Here is a 25264-nt window from a genome sequence, read left to right as displayed (position 1 = left end):
GTATCAAGCCGGGTTGAATTGCTGCTGGCCTTTGTTTGTTTTGATGCATATTTCATTGCTCGACTCTTTTTCATTGTACTATTATTCAATACCAAACCTCCAATTAAACCCATGTCAAGGAGAAGTTCTGCGGGAGGAAATCATGCAACAAGTGACATGATTGATTTTCATTAATAATTTTCCTGTCTGACGTAGCATTTTCAGTAGTTTTTAGGACCCCTAAGGATGTTTTCACTTTCCAGTGGCAACAAAGATATTTGCATCAGATGCCACATTGACACTGACACCCTTTTCCATATATGATCACAAGAAAAAGACAAAAAAAAAATGCAAGCCTTCTCCAGACAAAGTTGACCCTTGCTGCTTTATTACTCAGTCAAGAATAATAGGCCATTAAGCTGGGGAGTTAAGCTCAAGTGATGATGCAGCAGCACGAGCCAGTTGCACATACGAAATTAAACGTCCTCAGAAGGCATAGGTTGAGAACTAAGGATTCTTTCGGCCTCGTCATTGGCTTCTGCTTCTATTTTCCATCTCTGCATAAGAAAAATGGTATGGAGCACGTGTAAATAGTACTGTAATCCATTGAAGGATATGCTGCAATCTTAATTGCTTAGCCAGGAATTCAGGTCAAACAAAAAAGTCCAAAATAGAGATGGTATCATTGTTGGCTTTCTACTTCCTACCCTAAGAATTTGATATTCATCTCGGAGATATTTTTCTAAGCTATTGTGGAAAAAAATATATCAAAATCATTAGAAAGAGCATGAGAGGTATAATCATTGATAAAAGTTTACACATGACTAATGAAAAGATCCATTCCAATTTTCTTCCTACAAATCCAGGTAAGAGGTTTGCATTTTAGGAGAATATACCTCCTCCAGATTTTCCATCTCCATAATTTGCTCTATCTGTTCTGTGATAGTATCCTGCAAAACAACCATCCCTCTGCTAGGTAATTAAACTGTTATTGGCGAGATATTATGGCCCAAAAATAAAGAGATGATTAAGTGGTTCACCGCATTGCTAGCAGTTTCAGCAGCAAGAACATCTGTTTCCATCTCCACTTCAATTTCAATCATTGAAGAAATCTGGGTAAAGAGAACATTCAACACATATATTTATTCAAATTTTGCAGAGAACTACCACGTAATTTCAGGATGAGAAAATATTTCCCATTATACTTTTTTCTGAGAAGCATACCCTGGCATAGCTATCAATTAATTCAATCCTTCCCCCGAGGGAGTTTTGCAGGCTCTCTCGCACCCTTTTGACTTTACTTCTACGAGTCCTGCATAAATGGTCAATGAGGAGAAAATGATTATTTCAACAACATATTTATTTATTTAAAAACTATTTCATGAACATATCAGAAACAAAGAATCTATGATGCTGCGGATTCACAGTTCACCGATAAGAAGGTTCTCCAACAGCTGAAATTTTGTTCTCGAGTTGGCACATTCGAGCTAACATCCAGATCTACAAAGGAGGAAGTAAATATAACTGGTACAGGTAAAAATCCACATAAGGATAGGAAACAAAGTGCCTTTTTTCAATAAAGATTTTCGCACACTCTTTTATTCGGTGATAAATAAAATATACAATCAATGAGCTGTACTCAGACAATTTCTGGAGGAAACTGTGACATATTCAAGTATTTTCTATATGTTACTTATAATTAGATTGCTAGTGTATTATTTAGATGATTCAGTTCAGCATTCTGCATTCCTTTTCAATCAGGATGATTTTTCTACAACATAATGTAAATTATAGTCAGACATAACTATATCTTTCCCTCTTTACAGCAAAATATTCACACGAACATGCAGGATGGTTCAAACTGGATTATGTATGAATTATCAAATCATATATCACCATGCTAATTTCAAATCATGAATGTAGCACACCTCTTTTTCAGCAGCCTCTTTTAGGTCTTTGATGCGTGACAGAATCACATCATACTGAGATAGAAGTCGTTGTTTGATAGCAGTAACCTCAACCGACCCTTGTGGAAGCTGTGGTGGACAGAATAAAGAGCAGATGAACTAATTATATCTTCTTGAGAACCCTCATAATTGAGTAATGTAAGCAAAGTTAAGATAAGGGGAAATCAAGCCACACTGATTCCTCCATATTGCAATAACTTCCATCGAAGGAGCCCACAAGTCATGAACTAAAAAACGTTGCACCCTTTTGTTTCCTATTTCTCACATTCAAGGACGAGTAGTAAAAAAACAAAGCACAAACCGATGTGGATAGAGTTTAAACCACCAAAAGAGTGAAAGTAACAACTGCAGACATATTGCCATTCTTAAGTTATCTTTTCAAAGGGGAAACAACAATATAAGCATCATCAACAAGATTGCCTCTTTTAAGTAAAACTGGATAGACAAAAGATAGGCAAACAAGCATCTATCAATGGGACCAAAACTGATGAACTAACAGCAGTACCTGCTTCAACTGTGGAAAAACTACGGAATTTAACGTGGCTCCAACAGCAAGCGATGAAACTGCAACAACTGATAGGACTTGGGGCAAGCCGGGGTCAATAAGTCCAGAGGCAGCATCACCAGTGGCAAACACAGCAAGAAGGGGAAAGAGGACTGAGGGATTAAGTAATGATGAATTTCCTTCTTTCGTTGGGGCTCTTAACAGAATTGATTCTCGCCCATCTTTGTGGTTTGTTATGCACATAGCCTCGCCAGGATAGAGATCAGGGGCCCTTGGGCTAAATTTAAAGGGCCCCACCTTTCTATATACATTTAATGGAGCTGCCACCGCAACTGTTACCCTTTCACCTTCTTGTGCTGGAACATCAACCGTCTCGGTTGCAAATCTGTGGGTGCGAGCCATACCAGAAGGGGTTTGCACCTAAATGGCAGGAAAGTTATAGGTGGAAAGAGACATAGAAGTAAACCATCATAAAAAGAATTATAGCAACAATTTTTTGTTTTAAAAATTAAGAAATTCAAGCAATAGTTTCTCAAATCTAAGAGCTCGCTTTTATATGACATATTTTCATGACAGGCTTGCGACATTGTAAAAAGTAGATAAAAAGAAAAGAAATGTTGAAATAACAAAAATCTTGCATCAAAATAACCTTTGCATGGTAATAATTGTTGACTTAAGTCTCAAAGTAGCCTTTGAGGCATTTTTCTTTCATTAGAATCTTAAAACGACGTTGTTTTAAAAATAGAAAAAAAAGATAAAAGATAAAAGAAAAAGCATAGAAAAACGTCTCCTCCCAAAATTCCCAACCCGTTCCTTTCCCCTTCCCCTCCCCTCCCCCAACCCGTCCCCTTTTCCTCCCCCAACCCTTCCCCTTCCTCTTCTGCTTCCCCAACCTAACGTTCTTCTCCTTTTTTGTCCTCTTTTGCTTCCTCAATCTGAGATCCTTCCCCATTTCCTTCTTCCCAACCTGACGCCTTCCCCCTCCCCAACTATACTCTCATACTCACAAGAGCTCTCGTTAACCCTCGTTGTCGTCGCGTCTCGCCAGCCTCCGTTTCAGTGTCACGCCGCTCATCCCCCACCCCAACCTAATCTCTCACACTCACACAAAGCCTCAACCTTCTCTCTCATCGTTGTGCCATTCGCCAGCCTCCATCTTCGCTCTGTCACAATTCTCTCTCTCAGCCATAATGATTTATTTTTTAAGTTTTTTAGTTATTCAATCATTGTTCTTTAATCTTCTTGGTGCTTGTTGCTGCTGATCCTGTTTCAATATAACAATAATGATTAATTTTAGTTGTTTTCTATTCTATAATTATTACTGTTTTTTTTATTGTTGCTATTTTTTCGCTTGTTGCTGTTTAGATTGATTGATGCTTGCTATTTAAGTTAATTGATCTTTTCTGATTAATGCTGATTTTTTTGTGATATTTTGTGTTGGTTTTTATTTTTGTGATCTGTTGAAGAAGAAGAAGAGAATTGAAGAAGAAGGGGATTTTTTTTTAATATAAAACGACAATGTTTTTCTAATCTTTTTTTTTTCAAAACGTCGTTTCAAGGTTCCGATGAATGGAAAATGTCTCAACGACTACTATGAGTCTTAGAGTGCAACTTCGAGGATAAATTTGGGCAATTATTAACTTCAGAAATTACTTTAAGACTCGAGTGCAACTTCAGAGACTACTTTGAGATTTAACTCAATAATTGTTTGCAGTGAAAGTTTTACTACTTGAACAATGAGCATGTATTTGTATGTCATGGAAGCTATAGGTAAGGTGTCTGTTGTTTAAATGGCTTCTCTCGGATGACTAACCAACTTATACACAAGTCATATATAGGTCCTTGATTACAACTCTTGCATTAATCAGAGAAAGACGCCAACATTAGATGTCAAAGACTCAAAGGTGAGTGGAGGGTATATACCACCATAGAGTGAACAGCCGCAGGAATGCTTTGCTTCTTCAATTTCAGGAATCTTAACCCCCTTTCCCACGCTGTAATGTCCATGCTGCGTTCGGCAGGAGGAGATCCTTAGAAAAAGTGAATATTCCATGATCAACACCATGCACATACATAGCATTATATTAACTTAAGAGACAGACACTCAGACACTGGTTATACCAAAAATAAAACGGGAAGAAAAAAGATGATATTGAATGGCTCATGTATGGTGCTTCGAGCAGCAAATATAGAAAATACAAAAGTTTATAAAAACTCAAATCATCCAACAAAAAGGTTACATATATCCTAACTAAAAGTAAAATCAAAGGGAAAGAAAAAAGAGGACGATACCAACCTGATTTCTTCTGACTGAATACTAACTATGTCACCTGAAACAAGCTCATACTGGTAGCGACACTTTGAACAAGATACAATCTGCAGAAGAATTGTCCATATACACCTTATAACTATCACAAAGATCAAGAGTCGTAATCATACGAGATCTATCCAGAATTTGACTAATTAGACAGATGTCAATCAAGGCCTATATAGCATAACATTACTTCACTTGCTCTTGTCATATAAGTTTATGTCATCATAGCAGGCATGAAGGTTTGGCAAGAAGTTTTAGTAGCCGAGTTATCTTTTTAGTTTTTACAGATCCCATGGGTGCTAGGGATACACAATTTATTTGGTGATTAGACAGATATTGCCTCATCCTTGACTTATTCCATTATTTGTGGCCCGTATATTTTACAGAACATCAAGATCTCTACTCTACAGAAAGAAGGATCAATAAACTGTCTGCGTGTATTGATCAAAGCAATAATACAATTACCATGTATCATAATTCAAATAACCAATGAAATCATCAATATGTCTGCCACTCAAAATGATTGCATCCGTACCCTAAAACCGGTTATGGGCATCATAAATTCACAGTTGACATGGAGATACCTGAATACCTTGTTGTGGCTGTGCAACTGCAACAGCTATCTGACAACTAGGACACCTCACTACCTTTCCAAATCGGACCTGTGATAAGATAAAAGGAATATACAACAATATATAAATGAAATTTACATCAGTGAAACAAATTCAAGAGCCGAATATATCACATGCACGTGTATAAATTAGTAAGAATGCAGAACCATAAATAAAGCAGTGAAAGACGTTGGAGGATATAAGTGCTTAACCATACCTCCTCACCAGGGGATACCCCAACCTCACAGATATATTTGAGCACCCTAAGGGCATCAGAAACCCTCAGAGATGCCGCCAAACCCTGAATCAAGATCGTATATACATGTGCATTTGGCCTCGACCACTTCCATCCCTCAACAAAAGGTCCATTCCCGCCAACTGATCATAAAGCAAGCAAGTATCATTAAATTGCAGCTAAACGCTAAGCAAAGACGACACAATGAATACACAACAACACCACAATAAGAAGGCTTCTCTAGCAAAATAACCTCTCAGGTTTCAGCAGCAACATGAACTTCATCTTCTTTCATTGTTAAAAGAAATTAAAGGATAATACTATACAGTGTGAATGAGCTAAAATTAAAGGAGAAATTAAGCTTAAAGAAAAGAAAGATATAGCGATGAAGCATTCGTGACCTGAATCGAGACTTGAGCGCATGGCGTAGAAAATGGACAACGCGAGCTCGGAATTGTTCCGCTGAAGCGCGGCGGAGATGATGGTGGAAGAATCGTCGGCGGAAACGACGCCGCCTCCGTTTCTTGAAGAGTTTTGTGCAATCATGAGCAAGGCATCATCGGCGTCTTTGGCAGAGGCGGCGACTCGGAGGAGGAGCTGGTAGTGATCGAGCTGGCCGGCATCCTGAGAAATCTCATTGTGGCTTTCACTGAGGGAAGCTCTGGAAAGGTTGTTGGAAGTGAAGGGAAGAAACGGAGAAGAGGAGAAGACGAGAGTTGGAAGAAGAGTGTTGGAGCTGTGGTTTGCACAGGTTTCGGGGAGTTTGTTGAGCGGAGAAGAAGAGTGATGAAGGAGGAGGCGAGAGAAGCATGGAGAGCACAAGTTCAGTGTCATAACGGGAATCTTCTAGAAGGACCGGGGCGAAGCTAAGGTTGGTTTCGAAGCAAGTGGCGGTTATGGGGGCGGGGGTTGATGTTTGTTGGTATGCAATGATGAGATGAGGAACGAGGGGCTGTCAAGATTTTTGTGGGGAGTGAAACTTGAGTGAGAGTCCGTGCTGCAAAATTGGATAACGAACTTTTTCGGCCGTTGGATCTTTTCGCGTCTTAAACAGAATAAGACTAACAAAAAGGTTAACAAAATGGAGGTGCGGAGAATCGAACCCCGTGCCTCTCGCATGCGAAGCGAGCGCTCTACCATATGAGCTACACCCCCCGAGATAATGGTATTAAATCAAGATAGATAATCTTAACTCGAAATATTTAGAGTATAAGTTTATGCAAATTTAACGTCGAAGACACATTTCGTTTCCCATAACATATGTTTTATAGGCACATGAAGTACCAAAAATTTATAAAAGTTATTAGCGGTTTTCAGTTGATTCTAATTTATATAACCTTCCAAATCAACTCCAATTAGTTTGACACCATTCCAAAAATGTGTGTTTTGTATTTTAGGGTTAGGTATGATTTAAGCGGAAAATTTTTTTTATCTCTAACTTTTTTATATATATAAAACGTTCCTAAAGTTTAACTTAGTTTTAAAATCATTTTATCATCAAAATTTTAATTTTTATTACTAAACTACCCTTAATTAAAAAAATATAAAATGAAAAAAGAAAAAAAAAGAGAACACAAAAAAAGGGGAAAGGACAGAAAGGAAGAAGAAGAAGAAGGGAGAAGGCCAGAGGAAAAGACGAAGAAGGGAGAAGAGGAAGGGCGAGAGACAGACGAAGGGAAGAAGAAAGGAGAAGGGCGAGGGACGGATGGACGTCGACGCCAATGTTCGACGTCGACGCCAGCAAATCCGTGAGGGTGGATGTCGCACGCCGCTCGCCATTTCTGCTCCTCCTCCTCGCCGGTCGTCGCTGCTCCTCACCAGTCGCCGCTGCTCCTTGTCACTCGTCGTTGTACTTCGCATCCTCACAGCTGTGCTTCGCGTCCTCACCGCTGGTTCTCCCTAGGGTTCTAATTCTGCTTTTGATTTGTTGATTTTGTTAATTACATTATTTCTAATTCTATTATTATTGTTGATTCTAATTCTATTCTACTTCTATGGTTATTTTGCTTCTGCTTCTTCTGCTTCTGACTCTTGATTATATTATTCATTGTTGTTGTTGATGCTTCTAGTTGTTTCTACTTTAGTTTCTTTTGTTGTTGTTGTTCTTTGGAGTTGAGGGAGATAGTGATGGAGATTATACATATTTATTTTTTATTTTTATTTCTGCTTTTTTTATGTTTATTACATTGTTTTATTTTTGTTGTTGCTGATGCTTTGATGAAAAAGAAAAAAAAAAGAAAAAGAGGTGATGCTGTGATAGAGAAAAAGAAAAAGAAAAATAGAAAATGAAGATTTTGGTGAAGAATGGGAGGAGTATTTTGGTTCGAACGATGATTTTAAAATCAAGTTAAATCCTAGGGATGAATTCAAATGAAAAAAAAAAGATTGGAAACAAAAAAAAAAATTTTAACCCTACTTTAAGGATCAAAATCATACTTAACCTTCTATCTTACTAACACTTGGCTTTTGACTTTTCTATACATTTTATGATTTTAGTAAAGCTTGTTTCATGTTTGTGTTTGGGGCGTAAAAAATAAGACGATGATAAACTTGTTCTATCTTTTATTTTTTCTGATGTTTAAATCATTATATTTTTTTTAAAAACGGATAGTATTCTAATACCAAAAATATTGTTGTGATGTATTTTGGTATTAGTATGTATACCTCTCTCTCTTCAATTTATTTTAAAAAGATATATTTTTGTAATTATATGAAATCAGTATTTAATAAATAATTATACTAATTATCAATCATTTTTATTATCAATCATTCTAATTATACTAATTTTTAATTATACATAATTAGCATTTATATGATATTTATATTAATAACATCTCTCTCTTCTCATCTTATTTTAAGAAAATACTTCTTTATAATGATATGAAAATCAATATTTAATGAATAATTAAACAAATTATCAATCATTCTAATTATATTAATCATCAATCATTCTAATTGTCAATAATTATAATATAATTAGTATTTATATTATATTTACATTAATAACACATAAATTGATATATTATGCACATGTGTATTAATAACACATAAATTGATATACTAAAGGTTATATATAGTGCCATATATGAGGTTTATGAGTCTAACTTTACACAACAAGAATATATTCTTCGTTTTTCATCAAAATTGATTCTTTAAAGGTATAACCTATAACTTTTTACAATATCTTATTAACGTACACATTCTATTATTCTTTTGATAATTTGATTATTGTTCTTATTTGAGCTTTTTTTCCATCTAACCTTACAACGCAATTATTTTTTGCCGCAATCGTTTACAATGCACCACATCTATCAAATATTTTCTCGAATTATATTCACTAATTCGGGTTCTATTTACATGGATGTAAGAGTTCAACGAATGGTCAATAAACTCTATTTTATTGAAAAATGGTTGGATCTACTCATATATTATGACAAACCTAATGGAATGTGGGTAATGTTAGTTTTATTAGGAGGAGCTCAACTTTTAATTGAGCAACTACTTCTAAGGAACTTTATAGGCCAAATTCAAATTCCATACTCTCCATGTTTTTTACGTGTGCCACCAAATTTTTAAAGTGGAGATGCAATTTCAAATATTGATATTATGTTTAAATTTTCTTCTTTTAAACTTTTCATAATCAAAATATTTTTATAACATGTTATGATTTTTTTTCAGAAACTACCACCTTTTTTGGGCATCAATGCAATGTCATTGATGATGCAAATAAAGGTCAATTTGTTTTTCGGTGTGCTTATTCTATACCTTGCCATATTACATAATTAAATAGCGGATGATGAAGTTTATTTAACAAGAAGATACTCTAAATTTGCACGAATTCCAAATGTTTAAGTTGATGACATTATTTCAGTTAATTATTGTTACAAAAATGACTCTAATTTATATATGTCTAATGTCTAGAATAGTTTATATATTATTTAAATAGTTTAGTTCAAATGTTAGCATTTGATTAAATTAGTTTTAGAGAAATTTTAATTGTTATCTCAATTTATATATTATGACTATTATTTTTGAATGTGCTATTTTTTAATTTTTTAATATACATTTTTATTTTGATTTATAAATTTATTTTTATTGACTTCCAGTATAACTAAAAAAAATCAATAATTAAGTTAAAAAATGTTGCTAACAATAACTTATATTTTTCAATTATTAATTTAACAAAAACTAAATACTAAAAAATACTATGAGTTGTATTAAAAATTTTTATTGACGTTGTAATAAAATATCTGTATAGAATAATTTAAGATATGACAAATATTTTAATCAATTATGTGAAGTTATTGTAAATAAATAATAAATAGTGACCTTTTTTATAATTTTAAATAATCAATACACAAAAAAATTAATAAAATTTTAATAGTTGCACTAAAAAGTTTATAAACATATAAGAAAATAATCATTTGGTTAAAATTTATATATAAAGAAAATAATCATAGGTATAAAATATATTAAGTTAATAGCTATAATTAATGACTATAATAAATATATAATTATACTAATTGTCAATCATTTTAATTGTTAATTTAGTATTAATTGAAAATTTATTTATTCTATTTTAAAGCATATCACTTAGTCAAAGAATTTTTCAATTGAAGAGTTCATTAATAGAAGGGTTGTTGGTCGAAATTTTAAGAGTGTCCACTCGAAAAATGGATATTGATAGAAGGGTTGTTAATTTGACATAGCCCATCAAAGAATGAAGTTGACAGACAACATTTTAAGATTGATGATGCGGTGCACAAGGACAATTACTTGATTTTGCATTTGGTGGAAACATTTATTTTTTGAATTCTTCAAAAGCAAGACTTGGCAAGACAAGATTAGTCAGATTAATATATAAATTAACGGGCTCAGAAGAGACAAGTAGTTGAAATTTGTCTTCAGAAAATACTTTCACACACTCACATTCTAGCGACTATCTGAATCTGTCACGAGTTTATTTTCTATAGGGTTTCTTTCATGTCTTTTACATTTCTTTTCAATTTTCTGTAATTTCTTTTCAATGCAATTTACCTTTTGATGAGCGGATAATCACTACAAAAAAATAAGATTAAAATGGCATTAATTTTATGGTGGTTTTATAGAAACGCCATTTTTTCGGTAATTTTTGCGGTCTTACCTTCTGCCAGAATATTTGTGATTTTTGTGGCTGTTTTAGTCTATTATGGCGGCCACTATCATTTTTTTTTGTTGTATTCGACTATACCAGAGACTTAGAGTGATTAGCGTGGTTTCTCAATAAAAAGAGGAATGACGAACCCTAATCCCTTGTCTCTGTCATTCATCTCCTCGCTGCCGCTCATCCTCTCATCGCAACTCATATCCTTGCCGTTGCAAGAAACGTCATTGTTGCCTTCAGCGAGTTTCCGATATGGTTCTCGATCTGGCCTCGATCTGAAGGTTTGTCGCGGCCGCTTATTTCACCGCCATCTTTCATCTCCTCGCCGTCACTCACCCTCTCCATATCAAGCAACACCATGTTGTTGCCTTCAATGAGGTTCTGGCTTGGATCTGAAGGTTAGTCACCGCCGCTCATTTCCTTGCCGCCTTTATTTATCACATTTCCGCCGCAAGCAATGCCGTTGTTGCTACCTTTAGCGAGCCTATGCGATTTGGTTCTGCCTTCATCTTCTTTTGATTTTCTCTTCCTCTTCATACTTTTAGATCTAGTTCATGCTCTAGTAGGAAGAAACAGAGAATGCTTGTTCTTTTTTCTTATTTGTGTATTTTTACTTTGATTGATCTTCTGCATTGTTGTTCTTGTTGACGAGGGTACTAGAGATGGTGGAATTTTACCACATGTTGATGAAGAAAGAACCATCGCAACCGTCTCAACGCGAATGCAGCTCCAACGGAATCGTGGAGGTAGTGCTGGCTCCGAGAAATGCACGAAATCGCGGTAAGTGCTCTATTTTTTTCGTTTTCGGCTAAATTTACAATTATGCTCTGTGATGCTGTGAAAATCAACTAGTGAAGTTTTAATTTTGCGATAAGGTGTTAGAGTTTTGATTCTTTCGTGTGTGAGTATGAAGCTGATGGATGAGGTTGAGAAGGATACTTTGAACACCTTAGTTCCTGGTATACTTTAAATGTATGGATGGCATACTTTCAATATATAGATTCTATTAAAAGCTTATCTATCCAGTGTTCCAACAGATGTGGAAGCTAAATCCAAATGGGACCATGGTAAACAGTTACTCTGGTCTGTGTGCAATAGCAGAATTTGCCAAAGGTAAAACTGTAAAACTATAAACATTTCTCAATTGGATACCACTTTTATAAGTCTTTACGGTGCCTCTTTGTTATTCATAATCCAACTTGGTCGTTCATGCAGATGATATTAGTCCTGGTGGGATTCGCTCTTGGATTGCAAAAGGAAGAAGAGGTGAATTGCCAACCAACACTTTAGATGAATCTCAATAATAAATATATCATTCAAGCATTTAATAGAGTCTTAATTCCTTACTTTATATACATGTTTAGGTGAACTGTATGTTGCTTTCTTCAATTTAAGTGAACAAAAGGCAATGATAAGTACAAAGACATCGTCTCTGGCTGAAGTATCTTTTTCTGATGAATTGAACCAATTGAGAACTTGATTTGCAGAGAGCAATGCAAGGATTTACTAGAAGATTGTGGGATTGATGAAGAGTGAGGGTCTCTTGGCCGGAATCGGTCTATCACGTAAGTTTTCCAACTTCTCACTACGTTTATTGGGTTGTAACTATTAGAAGAAGACTTATTTTTATTGATTATATCACATAACCACATCCTCCATTTTCATATACACAACTACTTGTTTAAATTAAAGTAATTGAGCTTTGATCACTAATTTAACAAAAAATTTATTCGTTTAATGATGAGCGGATAATTTATACACTTTTTGGCATTGTTTTTAGGTTGTTTTTAGCATGATCTAGTTACTTTTAGGGATGTTTTCATTAGTTTTTATGTTAAATTCACATTTCTGGACTTTACTATGAGTTTGTGTGTTTTTCTGTGATTTCAGGTAATTTCTGGCTGAAATTGAGGGACTTGAGCAAAACTCTGAAAAAGGCTGACAAAAAGGACTGCTGATGCTGTTGGAATCTAACTTTCCTGCACTCGAAATGGATTTTCTGGAGCCACAGAACTCCAAATGGCGCGCTCTCAACGGCGTTAGAAAGTAGACATCCAGAGCTTTCCAACAATATATAATAGTTCATACTTTATTCGGAAATTGATGATGTAACTTGGCGTTGAACGCCAAGTACATGCTGCTGTCTGGAGTTAAACGCCAGAAACACGTCATGATCCGGAGTTGAACGCCCAAAACACGTTATAACTTGGAGTTCAACTCCAAGAAAAGCCTCAGCTCGTGGATAGATCAAGCTCAGCCCAAGCATACACCAAGTGGGCCCCGGAAGTGGATTTATACATCAATTACTTACTCATGTAAACCCTAGTAGCTAGTCTAGTATAAATAGGATAAGTTACTATTGTATTAGACATCTTTTGACAGTTTAATCTTTGGACTTGGTAGTCTTTGATCATTCGGTCTCTTGATCATTTAGGGGGCTGGCCATTCGGCCATGCCTGAACCTTTCACTTATGTATTTTCAACGGTGGAGTTTCTGCACACCATAGATTAAGGGTGTGGAGCTCTGCTGTACCTCAAGTTTCAATACAATTACTATTACTTTCTATTCAATTCTCTTTTATTCTTATTCCAAGATATACGTTGCACTTCAACTTGATGAATGTGATGATCCGTGACACTCATCATCATTCTCATCTATGAAACTCTAGGCCGGGCGCATATCTCTTAGATTCCCCAACAGAATCTTCGTGGTATAAGCTAGATAGATGGCAGCATTCATGAGGATCCGGAAAGTCTAAACCTTGTCTATGGTATTCCGAGTAGGATTCTGGGATTGAATGACTGTGACGAGCTTCAAACTCCTGAAGGCTAGGCGTGATGACAAACGCAAAAGAATCAAAGGATTCTATTCCAACCTGATTGAGAATTGACAGATGATTAGCCGTGCTGTGACAGAGCATAGGATCATTTTCACTGAGAGGATGGGATGTAGCCATTGACAACGGTGATGCCCTACATACAGTTTGCCATGAAAAGGAGTAAGAAGGATTGGATGAATGTAATAAGAAAGTAGAGATTCGAGAGGAGCACAGCATCCCTATACGCCTATCTGAAATTCCCACTATTGATTTACATAAGTATTTCTATCCTTTTTATTTTCTATTTATTATTAATTTTCGAAACCCATAACCATTTAATCTGCCTAACTGAGATTTACAAGGTAACCATAGCTTGCTTCATACCAACAATCTCTGTGGGATCGATCCTTACTCACGTAAAGTATTACTTGGATGACCCAGTACACTTGCTGGTTAAGTTGAACGGAGTTGTGGAAAGAAAAAGCTTCTCTAACAGTGCCTGGAACCCTTGTATCACAATTTCATCTGTAAAACCCGGTTAATTAATGGCTAATTAACCCATAAATGAGAATTTATTCTAGAAATCCCAAAATGTGATTTTTATGGTTAAATGTGATAGAGGAGATTGAGACGAGAATTTTGGTACCAATTTTATAGAATTCGGACCAAGATTGGACCGAACGGGCCAAACCGGGCCAATTGGACCCAAAGTGGGCCCTTGGCCCAACATAACTTAACAAAAACCCTAGTTTTCAGCACTCTCTCTCCTCATTTGTTACACACACAAGCTGAAATTTGAGAGAAAGGGAGGAAGAACACTCTCTCAAGTTCTCTCCCTTGGTTGATCTTCAAACCACCATAACTTTTGATCTAGAGCTCCGATTGCCGCTCCGTTTGCGGCCACGCGTTCACCGCGGAGAGCTCTACAAAACCCATACAACCAATCTTGAGGTAAGCCACGTGTTGCTGTTCGAAATCTCAGCCCTTATTTTCGAGTTTCATGGGTGAAATGTTGAGATTTTGGGTTCTTTGATGTTATAGGACCCAACTCTCTTGAAGGAGAAGGTTAATCTTGTCTCCTTGGACCTTGGGTGTGGTAAGATTCTCAACCCTAGTGTGATTTGTGATTTTATGATGTTTGGATTTTGAGATGTTGCGTATGGGTATGATGGTTGTGGCTTAGGTTGTGTGTGTGTGAATATTGGAGCTTGATTGGTGATTTTGAAAAGCTTGGAAAGGGCTTGGTGGTGAAAAATCTGTTCTTGGAGGTATTGAGGCCTTGAGAGCTTGTGGATAAGTGGTTTGGAAGTGCTCCGGTGGAGCTTGGGAAAATCGGCTAAGGTATGGTTTTAGTTTCCCGTATCTAATATGTAATGTGGTAGGAAATACTTAGGCTAGAGGCCCTAAGATAGGCATTGAATGGTTGATGTTGTTGAATTATTGATATATATGATGTGGTCATATATGTAATGATGATTAATGATGCCTTGGTGGTATGAGGTATGAGAAATATGCATGTTGTGATATATGCTTGATGATTAGTTATGGTTGAATTGTGGGTTGAACCATGTTTATGGTGAGTATGATATTGATTGTGTACAATGATGATTTAGTGGAATTGGTGTTGTTGATAATTGGCATGAGAAAGAGTATATGATATGTCAATATGTTTGAGTTTGAGCCACTTGGGTGAAGTGGGTTAAAATGATGAGATAGTGATTTTGTAATTTGTGGTAAAGTGTCAATGTGTGAGTTGACGAGGCTTGATGTTGAATTTGATATATTTTGATTGATTTCAAAGAAAAGGGATGAAAATGGCATGTTTTGATTGATTTTGAAAAGTGTTGGAAATGGCTTGTTTGAAAATGGCACTTTGTGGTTTTTATGAAAAATCTGGTTTTTGGGCATACTTTAATGGGACATAACTTGGACTACGGATCTATATTTTGTGCCAAATCTGTTTAGAAATGAAATTGGATCCAGGATATCCATGCCGTTCGAAGAACGGGTGAAAAACGATTTAAAATGAGAAAGTTATGTCCGTTGGAAGATTGGGGTTTAAATTGGTGAATTCTGCAGCTTTTAACTTAGAACATTTTTAGCATAATGACCCCTTGCGCGTGGGCGCACTTGGCACGTGCGCGCCGTTCTTCCCGAAAATGCCATCCACGCGTGAGCGTGATGTGCGCGGGCGCGCCGATTGTGCTGCACCTAATGCCCAGCCATTTTCCAGAGAGTTATGCCATAACTGTGCCAGTGCTGTGCCTGGGGCACGAGAACACCCACGCGTACGCGTGGTTGACGCGTACGCGCCGATTGGCAAATTTTTAATCCACGCGTTAGCGTGCATGACGCTTGCGCGTCGATGAGTTTTTGAGGCCATCCACGCGTGCGCGTGGAGTGCGCGTACGCGTGGACCTGTTTTCATCCCAAAGTTGATTTTTTGAGTTTTAAAAGTCAAATCTCATACTTCTAAGTCTCCGATCTCACCACTTATATCTTAAATCATTATGATATGTCTAGCTATGAGAAGAAAGGCTAGTGAATGTGGTAACTTGCGAGTGAAGCAAGGGAAAATGAATGATCAATGAGAATCATTGATGATTATATGAGATGTGGAGGATGGTGGTGGAAGTGCTTGTATGCCATTGGCCGAAGGGCCGTAATTGTTTATGAATATTGGCTGGTTCTGGATTGAACCGTGAGCCAGAATAGCTGTGTATGCTATGAATATTGGCTGGTTATGGATTTAACCGTGAGCCGGATGGCTGATATGGATGTTGATCCATGGATGAGAATTCATGCATGTTTATGCTGAATTATTGATAATTGTGATTTGCACTTCCACTATCGGAGATACGAGTTTCCCTGGGTAGTAGCAGTGGCTAGCCACCACGTGCTCCAGGTTGAGACTCGAAGCTCTTTTGACCCTATGTCATAAGTGTGGCCGGGCACTGTGAAAGACCCGGATGAGCTCGCCCCCGTAAATATTCACCAGTGAGGGTGATGGATATAGATCATGATTATGATCAAGTTTATGACGAGTATAACTCGAGTTGGGGATGCATGACAGAGGGACAGTCCAATGGTTAGCTACCAGGACTTGTCGGGTTGGCTCTATAACCGACAGATGATATCATCAGCCACTAGGGACAGGCATTCATCATATGCATACTATATGAATTGTTTGAGATTGCCTATTTGACTGCATAATATTTGCTAATTGTCTAAATGCCTTAACTGTTCCTATTTGCATATTCTTCATTTGATTTAACTGTGTTTGCTACATTATACTCCTACTGGTGGTTGGGAGGTTTGAAGGAATTAGAAAGGGAAGTATTAGTTAGACTGAAGAATCTTTAGTCAGATGCCCTTTATGGTTTAGCTTGTTTATAAGCTTTGATATTATCTGAAGGAAGTTCTAGGATTGCCTTTGGCTTTCCTCCATTATTATGTATTATATATGTGGAAGCTGTTACCATGCTGGGGACCTCTGGTTCTCACCCATGCGGATTTTGTGGTTTTCAGATGCAGGACGTATGGTTTCCCGTTGAGGCATGCTGGAGACTTCTAGATTTGCGAAGATCCTTTGTTCTCGGGGCTATGTTTCGGTTTATATGTTTTGCTTAGATACTTTTATCTCCATTAAATAATACAAACTGTGATGACTCCCCTTATGGGAGAATTTTGGAGAATAGGTTTATGTATTGGTGTCCCTTTGGATTTCCTTGGGGTTTTCCTTATTTTATCATATGTATATATTGTTATGCTCGGACCGGTTATCTTCGCAGCCGGATCTTGAGTCTTGATATTCCTGTTTTTGACACTCCTTTATATATATATAATCACGCGTTGGTTATCCTTGTTCTTTACGTTATCGATCGGAGTGTTACGCTTTCGAGTTGCGGTTTTTGTTTACCCCTTTTTCTACAAAGGCTCCTAGTTATAATCAATCATTCATACTACTATATGTACTAAACTTTTATTTTAGAGGTCGTAATACCTTGCCATCTTTGAATTATGACTTAAGCATAAGACTCTGTATGGTAGGGTGTTACATCATCCACCAAGTTTTTGGCGCCGTTGCCGGGGATTGTTCGAGTATGGACAACTGACGGTTCATCTTGTTGCTCAGATTAGGTAATTTTCTTTTCAAATTTTTTTTTCAAAAAAAAATCTTTTTCAAAATTTTTCTTTTCTTTTTCGTTTTTCTAATAATGTTTTTCGAAAAAATTAAAGAAAATACAAAAAATTCATAAAATCATAAAAACCAAAAATATTTTGTATTTCTTGTTTGAGTCTTGAGTCAATTTTTAAGTTTGGTGTCAATTGCATGCTTTAAAAATTTTTCTTGCATTTTTCGAAAATCTCATGCATTCATAGTGTTCTTCATGATCTTCAAGTTGTTCTTGACAAGTCTTCTTGTTTGATCTTGATGATTTCTTGTTTTGTTTTGTTTGTTGTTTTTCATGTGCATTTTTCGTTTGTTAGAGTCCATGCATTAAAGATTTCTAAGTTTGGTGTCTTGCATGTTTTCTTTGCATCAAAAATTTTTCAAAAATATGTTCTTGATGTTCATCATGATCTTCAAAGTGTTCTTGGTGTTCATCTTGGCATTCATAGTGTTCTTGCATGCATCATGTGTTTTGATCCAAAATTTCATGTTTTGGGTCATGTTTGTGTTTTTCTCTCATAATTAAAAATTCAAAAAAATCAAAAAATATCTTTTCCTTATTTCCCTCCAAATTTTCAAAATTTTGGGTTGACTTGGTCAAAAATTTTAAAAAATTAGTTGTTTCTTACAAGTCAAGTCAAAATTTCAATTTTAAAAATCTTATCTTTTTAAAATCTTTTTCAAAAATCACATCTTTTTCATTTTTATTATTTTCAAAAAATTCCAAAAATCTTTTTCAAAATATTTTCAAAATCTTTTTCTTATCTTTATATCTTATTAGCTAACAATTAATGTGATTGATTCAAAAAATTGAAGTTTGTTACTTTCTTGTTAAGAAAGGTTCAATCTTTAAGTTCTAGAATCTTATCTTGTAATTTCTTGTTAGTTAAGTCAATTTAAAAAGTAAATCTTTTTCAAACATATCTTATCTTATCTTTTATATCTTATCTTTTTCAAAATTTGATTTTAAAATATCTTATCTAACTTCTTATCTTCTTATCTTTTTCAAATTTGATTTTAATTTCTTTTTCAACTAACTCTTTGACTTTTTGTTTGTTTCCTATCTTTTTCAAAACCAACTAACTACCTATCCCTTTCTAATTTTCGAAAATATCTCATCTCTTTTTCAAAAATTCTTTTTTTTGTTTTAAATTTTAATTTTAATCTTATCTTATCTCTAATTTTCGAAAAATACTAACACCTTTTTAAAAATTATTTTCGAATTCTCCCTCTCTTTTCTTATTCTATTTAATTAATTATTTACTAACAATTCTCTTCACCTCTCTTCATCTAAATATCCGAACCCATTCTTCTTTACTCTTCTCCCCTTTCTTTTTCTACTAACATAAAGGAATCTCTATACTGTGACATAGAGGATTCCTCTTTCTTTTCTTGTTTTCTTCTCTTTCATATGAGCAGGAACAAGGATAAAGGCACTCTTATTGAAATTGATCCAGAACCTGAAAGGACTCTGAAGAGAAAATTAAGAGAAACTAAGTTACAACAATCTAAAGGTAACCTTTCAGAAATATTAGAACAAGAGAAGGAGATGGCAGCCGAAAATAATAATAATGCAAGGATAATACTTGGTGACTTCACAAAGCCAACGTCCAAATTTGATGGAAGAAGCATCTCCATTCCTGCCATTGGAGCCAACAACTTTGAGCTGAAACCTCAGCTAGTTGCCTTAATGCAACAAAACTGCAAGTTTTATGGACTTCCATCTGAAGATCCTTATCAGTTTTTAACGAGTTCTTGCAGATCTGTGAGACTGTAAAGACGAATGGAGTTGATCCTGAAGTCTACAGACTCATGCTTTTCCCTTTTGCTGTAAGAGACAGAGCTAGAATATGGTTGGATTCACAACCCAAGGATAGCCTGGACTCCTGGGATAAGCTGGTCACTGCCTTCTTGGATAAATTCTTTCCTCCTCAAAAGCTGAGCAAGCTGAGAGTGGATGTTCAAACCTTCAAACAAAAAGATGGTGAATCCCTCTATGAAGCTTGGGAAAGATACAAGCAGCTGACCAAAAGATGTCCATCTGACATGTTTTCAGAATGGACCATATTAGATATATTCTATTATGGCCTATCTGAATTTTCGAAAATGTCATTGGACCATTCTGCAGGTGGATCTATTCACCTAAAGAAAATGCCTGAAGAGGCTCAAGAACTCATTGACATGGTTGCAAACAACCAATTCATGTACACTTCTGAGAGGAATTCCGTGAATAATGGGATACCTCAGAAGAAAGGAGTTCTTGAAATTGATGCTCTGAATGCCATATTGGCTCAGAACAAAGTGTTGACTCAACAGGTCAACATGATCTCTCAAAGTCTGAATGGATGGCAACATGCATCCAACAGTACTAAAGAGGCAGCTTCTGAAGAAGCTTATGATCCTGAGAACCCTGCCATGGCAGAGGTTAATTACATGGGTGAATCTTATGGAAACACCTATAACTCATCATGGAGAAATCATCCAAATTTCTCATGGAAGGATCAACAAAAGCCTCAACAAGGCTTTAACAATGGTGGACGCAATAGGCTGAGCAATAGCAAGCCATATCCATTATCTTCTCAGTAACAGACAGAGAATTCTGAACAAAACACTTCTAATTTAGCCAATCTAGTCTCTGATCTGTCAAAGGCCACTTTCAATTTCATGAGTGAAACAAGATCCTCCATTAGAAATCTGGAGGTACAAGTGGGCCAGCTGAGTAAGAAAGTCATTGAAACTCCTCCCAGTATTCTCCCAAGCAATACAGAAGAGAATCCAAAAGGAGAGTGCAAAGTCATTGATTTGATCAATGTGGCCGAATGCACAAGGAAGGAGGAGGACGAAAATCCTAGTGAGGAAGACCTCCTGGGACGCCCCTCAAGCAAGAAGGAGTTTCCTATTAAGGATCCAAAGGAATTTGAGGCTCATACAGAGACCATAGAGATTCCATTAAATTTCCTTCTGCCATTCATGAGCTCTGAAGACTATTCTTCCTCTGAAGAGGATGAAGATGTGACTGGAGAGCAAGTTGCTCAATATTTAGGAGCTATCATGAAGTTGAATGCCAAGTTGTTTGGTAATGAGACTTGGGAAAGTGAACCTCCCTTGCTCATTAATGAACTAGATACCTGGATTCAGCAAACTCTACCTCAGAAGAAACAAGATCCTGGCAAGTTTTTGATACCTTGTACCATAGACACCATGACCTTTGCAAAAGCTCGGTGTGATCTGGGGTCAGGGATAAATCTTATGCCACTCTCTGTAATGGAGAAGCTGGGGATCATTGAGGTACAACCTGCCTTGTTCTCATTACAATTGGCAGACAAGTCATTGAGACAAGCTTATGGAATAGTGGAGGACGTGTTAGTAAAGGTTGAAGGCCTTTACATCCCTGCTGATTTTATAATCTTAGACACTAGGAAGGAAGAGGATGATTGCATCATCCTTGGAAGACCTTTTCTAGCCACAGCAGGAGCTGTGATAGATGTCAACAGAGGTGAATTAGTCCTTCAATTGAATGGGGACTACCTTGTGTTTAAGGCACATGGCCATCCCTCTGTGACAAAGGAGAGTAAGCATGAAGAGCTTCTCTCAGTTCAGAGTCAAGAAGAGCCCCCACAGTCAAACTTTAAGTTTGGTGTTGTGAGGCCACAACCAAACTCTAAGTTTGGTGTTAAGATCCCATATCCAAACTCTAAGTTTGGTGTTGGGACTATACAACATTGACCTGATCACCTTTGTGGCTCCATGAGAGCCACTGTCAAGCTATTGACACTAAAGAAGCGCTTGTTGGGAGGCAACCCAATTTTATTTATCTAATTTTTATTTTATTTTATTTTATTTTATTGTTATTTTGTGTTTTATTAGGTACATGATCATGTGGTGTCACGAAAAAATCATAAAAATTAAAAACAGAAGCAAAAACAGCAGAAAAAAATTTGCACCCTGGAGGAAGCACAGGCTGGCGTTCAACGCCAGTAAGATGCATCTGGTTGGCGTTCAACGCCAGAACAGAGCATGAATCTGGCGCTGAACGCCAGAAACAAGCAACATTCTGGCGCTGAACGCCAGGAATGTGCCTAGAGGAAAAAGCTGGCACTGAACGCCAGTAACAAGCATGAAACTGGCGTTCAACGCTAGAAACATGCTTTACATGGGCGTTGAACGCCCAGAATGTGCACCACACGGCGTTTAAACGCCAGAATGGTGTGCAAAGGCATTTTACATGCCTATTTGGTGCAAAGATGGAATTCCTTGACACCTCAGGATTTGTGGACCCCACAGGATCCCCACCTACTATATTCCCACTTTACCTCCTAATCCTATTTTGTGATGAGTATTCCCCATGTCACACTTCCTAACACTCTTCACCAATCACCTCAATCCCTCTTCCCAATCACCCCCTTCACCACTCACATCCATCCACTCTCCCCCATAAACCCCACCTACCTTCAAAAAGTCAAAACCATTTTCCCACCCATTCCCACCCTAAATGGCCGAACATACACTTCCCCCTCTCCCTATATATACCCTTCCATTCTACTTCATTTTCACACAACACAACCTCCTCTTCTATACCTTGGCCGAAACCTACACTCCCCCTTCTCTACCATATTCTTTTCTTCTTCTTCTTCTCTTCTTTCTTCTATTGCTCGAGGACGAGCAATATTTTAAGTTTGGTGTGGTCAAAGCACAATCTTTTTTGTTTTCCACTACCATCAATGGCATCTAAGGCCGGAGAATCCTCTAGAAAAGGAAAAGGGAAGACAAAAGCTTCCACCTCCGAGTCATGGGAGATGGAAAGATTCATCTCCAAGAGCCATCAAGACCACTTCTATGATGTTGTGGCAAAGAAGAAGGTGATCCCTGAGGTCCCTTTCAAACTCAAGAAAAATGAGTATCCGGAGATCCAACATGAGATCCGAAGAAGAGGTTGGGAAGTCATAACCAACCCCATGCAACAAGTCAGAATCTTAATGGTTCAAGAGTTCTATGCCAATGCATGGATCACTAGGAACCATGATCAAAGTATGAACCCGAATCCAAAGAATTATCTCACAATGGTTCGGGGGAAATACTTAGATTTTAGTCCGGAAAATGTGAGGTTGGCGTTTCACTTGCCCATGATGCAAGGAGATGAACGCCCCTACACTAGAAGGGTCAACTTTAATCAAAGGTTGGACCAAGTCCTTACGAACATATGTGTGGAAGGAGCTCAATGGAAGAGAGACTCCAAAGGCAAGCCAGTTCAACTAAGAAAACTGGACCTCAAGCCTGTGGCTAGAGGATGGTTGGAGTTCATTCAACGCTCCATCATTCCCACTAGCAACCGATCTGAAGTTACTGTGGATCGGGCCATCATGATTCATAGCATCATGATTGGAGAGGAAGTAGAAGTTCATGAGGTCATCTCCAATGAAATCTACAAAATAGCCGACAAGCCCTCCACCATGGCAAGGCTAGCTTTTCCTCACCTTATTTGCCATCTATGTTACTCAGCTGGAGTTATCATAGAAGGAGACATCTCCATTGAAGAGGATAAGCCCATCACCAAGAAGAGGATGGAGCAAGCAAGAGAGACCCTTCACGGTTCTCAAGAGATGCATGAGGAAGCTCATCATCAAGAAATCTCTGAGATGCCTCAAGGGATGCACTTTCCTCCCAACAACTATTGGAAACAACTCAACACTTCCTTAGAAGATTTGAGCCACAATGTGGAACAATTAAGGGTGGAACATCATGAGCACTCCATCATTCTCCATGAAATAAGAGAAGATCAAAGAGCAATGAGGGAGGAGCAACAAAGGCAAGGAAGGGACATAGAAGAGCTTAAGGACATTGTTGGTCCTTCAAGAAGAAGGCACCACTAAAGGTGGATTCATTCCTTGTTCTTATCTCTTTCTGTTTTTCGGTTTTTAATGTTGTGTTTATCTATGTTTTTTGTCTCTACTTCATGATCATTAGTATGTAGTAACCATGTCTTAAAGCTATGAATAAAATCCATTAATCCTTCACCTCTCTTAAATGAAAAATGTTTTAATTCAAAAGAACAAGAAGTACATGAATTTCGAATTTATCCTTGAATTTAATTTAATTATATTGATGTGGTGACAATACTTTTTGTTTTCTGAATGAATGCTTGAACAGTGCATATTTTTGATCTTGTTGTTTATGAATGTTAAAATTGTTGGCTCTTGAAAGAATGATGAACAAAGAGAAATGTTATTGATGATATGAAAAATCATGAAATTGATTCTTGAAGCAAGAAAAAGCAGTGAAAAGTAAAAAGCTTGAAAAAAAAACTGGCGAAAAAAATAGAAAGAAAAAGAAAAAGCAAGCAGAAAAAGCCAATAGACCTTAAAACCAAAAGGCAAGGGTAAAAAGGATCCAAGGCTTTGAGCATCAATGGATAGGAGGGCCCAAGGAAATCAAATCCAGGCCTAAGCGGCTAAATCAAGCTGTCCCTAACCATGTGCTTGTGTCATGAAGGTCAAAGTGAAAAGCTTGAGACTGAGTGGTTAAAATCGTGATCCAAAGCAAAAAGAGTGTGCTTAAGAGCTCTGGACACCACTAACTGGGGACTCTAGCAAAGCTGAGTCACAATCTAAAAAGGTTCACCCAGTTATGTGTGTGTGGCATTTATGTATCCGGTGGTAATACTGGAAAACAAAGTGTTTAGGGCCACGGCCAGGACTCATAAGTAGCTGTGTTCAAGAATCAACATGCTTAACTAGGAAAGTCAATAACACTATCCGAAATTCTAAGTTCCTAGAGAAGCCAATCATTCTAAACTTCAAGGGAAAAGTGTGATGCCAAAACTGTTCAGAAACAAAAAGCTACAAGTCCCGCTCATCTAATTATAATTAATATTCATTGATATTTTGAAATTTATAGTATATTCTCTTCTTTTTATCCTATTTGATTTTCAGTTGCTTGGGGACAAGCAACAATTTAAGTTTGGTGTTGTGATGAGCAGATAATTTATACGCTTTTTGGCATTGTTTTTAGGTTGTTTTTAGCATGATCTAGTTACTTTTAGGGATGTTTTCATTAGTTTTTATGTTAAATTAACATTTCTGGACTTTACTATAAGTTTGTGTGTTTTTCTGTGATTTCAGATAATTTCTGGCTGAAATTGAGGGACTTGAGCAAAACTTTGAAAAAGGCTGACAAAAAGGACTGCTGATGCTGTTGGAATCTGACCTCCCTGCACTCAAAATGGATTTTCTGGAGCCACAGAACTCTAAATGGCGCGCTCTCAACGGCGTTGGAAAGTAGGCATCCAGAGCTTTCCAGCCATATATAATAGTCCATACTTTATTTGGAAATTGACGACGTAACTTGGCGTTGAACGCCAAGTACATGCTGCCGTCTGGAGTTAAACGCCAGAAACACGTCATGATCCGGAGTTGAACGCCCAAAACACGTTATAACTTGGAGTTCAACTCCAAGAAAAGCCTCAGCTCGTGGATAGATCAAGCTCAGCCCAAGCATACACCAAGTGGACCCCGGAAGTG

At 37.0% G+C, this 25264-nt stretch overlaps 1 protein-coding gene and 1 non-coding gene across 4 annotated transcripts; both read right to left on the bottom strand.

Moving 5' to 3' along the window:
• Positions 1–132: 132 nt before the first annotated feature.
• LOC112790785 (uncharacterized) lies at positions 133–6634 on the bottom strand. Of its 3 annotated transcripts, none has more exons than XR_011880059.1 (12): positions 6013–6634; positions 5594–5754; positions 5350–5427; positions 4748–4827; positions 4375–4459; positions 2452–2871; positions 1908–2015; positions 1405–1479; positions 1204–1291; positions 1020–1091; positions 876–929; positions 133–536 (listed from the first exon to the last, which is right to left on the bottom strand). XR_011880059.1 is itself a non-coding variant. In XM_025833341.2 (12 exons), the coding sequence occupies exons 1-12, from the start codon at positions 6443–6445 to the stop codon at positions 456–458; spliced, it is 1728 nt and encodes a 575-aa protein (XP_025689126.1). In that variant the 5' UTR covers positions 6446–6634; the 3' UTR covers positions 133–455. The 3 variants fall into 3 exon arrangements, 2 of the variants coding, with proteins under 2 accessions (XP_025689126.1, XP_072089287.1); XM_025833341.2 differs by having other exon boundaries at positions 1412–1479; XM_072233186.1 differs by lacking the exon at positions 4748–4827 and having other exon boundaries at positions 1412–1479; positions 4375–4481; positions 5358–5427.
• A 59-nt stretch (positions 6635–6693) lies between these two features.
• Positions 6694–6766, bottom strand: TRNAA-CGC (transfer RNA alanine (anticodon CGC)). Its single transcript has one exon. It is a non-coding gene; the product is annotated as a tRNA-Ala (tRNA).
• Between the last annotated feature and the right edge of the window lie 18498 nt (positions 6767–25264).

The sequence above is a fragment of the Arachis hypogaea genome, chromosome 3 (assembly GCF_003086295.3).
Source record: "Arachis hypogaea cultivar Tifrunner chromosome 3, arahy.Tifrunner.gnm2.J5K5, whole genome shotgun sequence".
Lineage (NCBI taxonomy): Eukaryota > Viridiplantae > Streptophyta > Magnoliopsida > Fabales > Fabaceae > Arachis > Arachis hypogaea.
The sequence above is the reverse complement of the archived record's forward strand: the minus strand, read 5'-3'. Positions and strand labels throughout refer to the sequence as shown.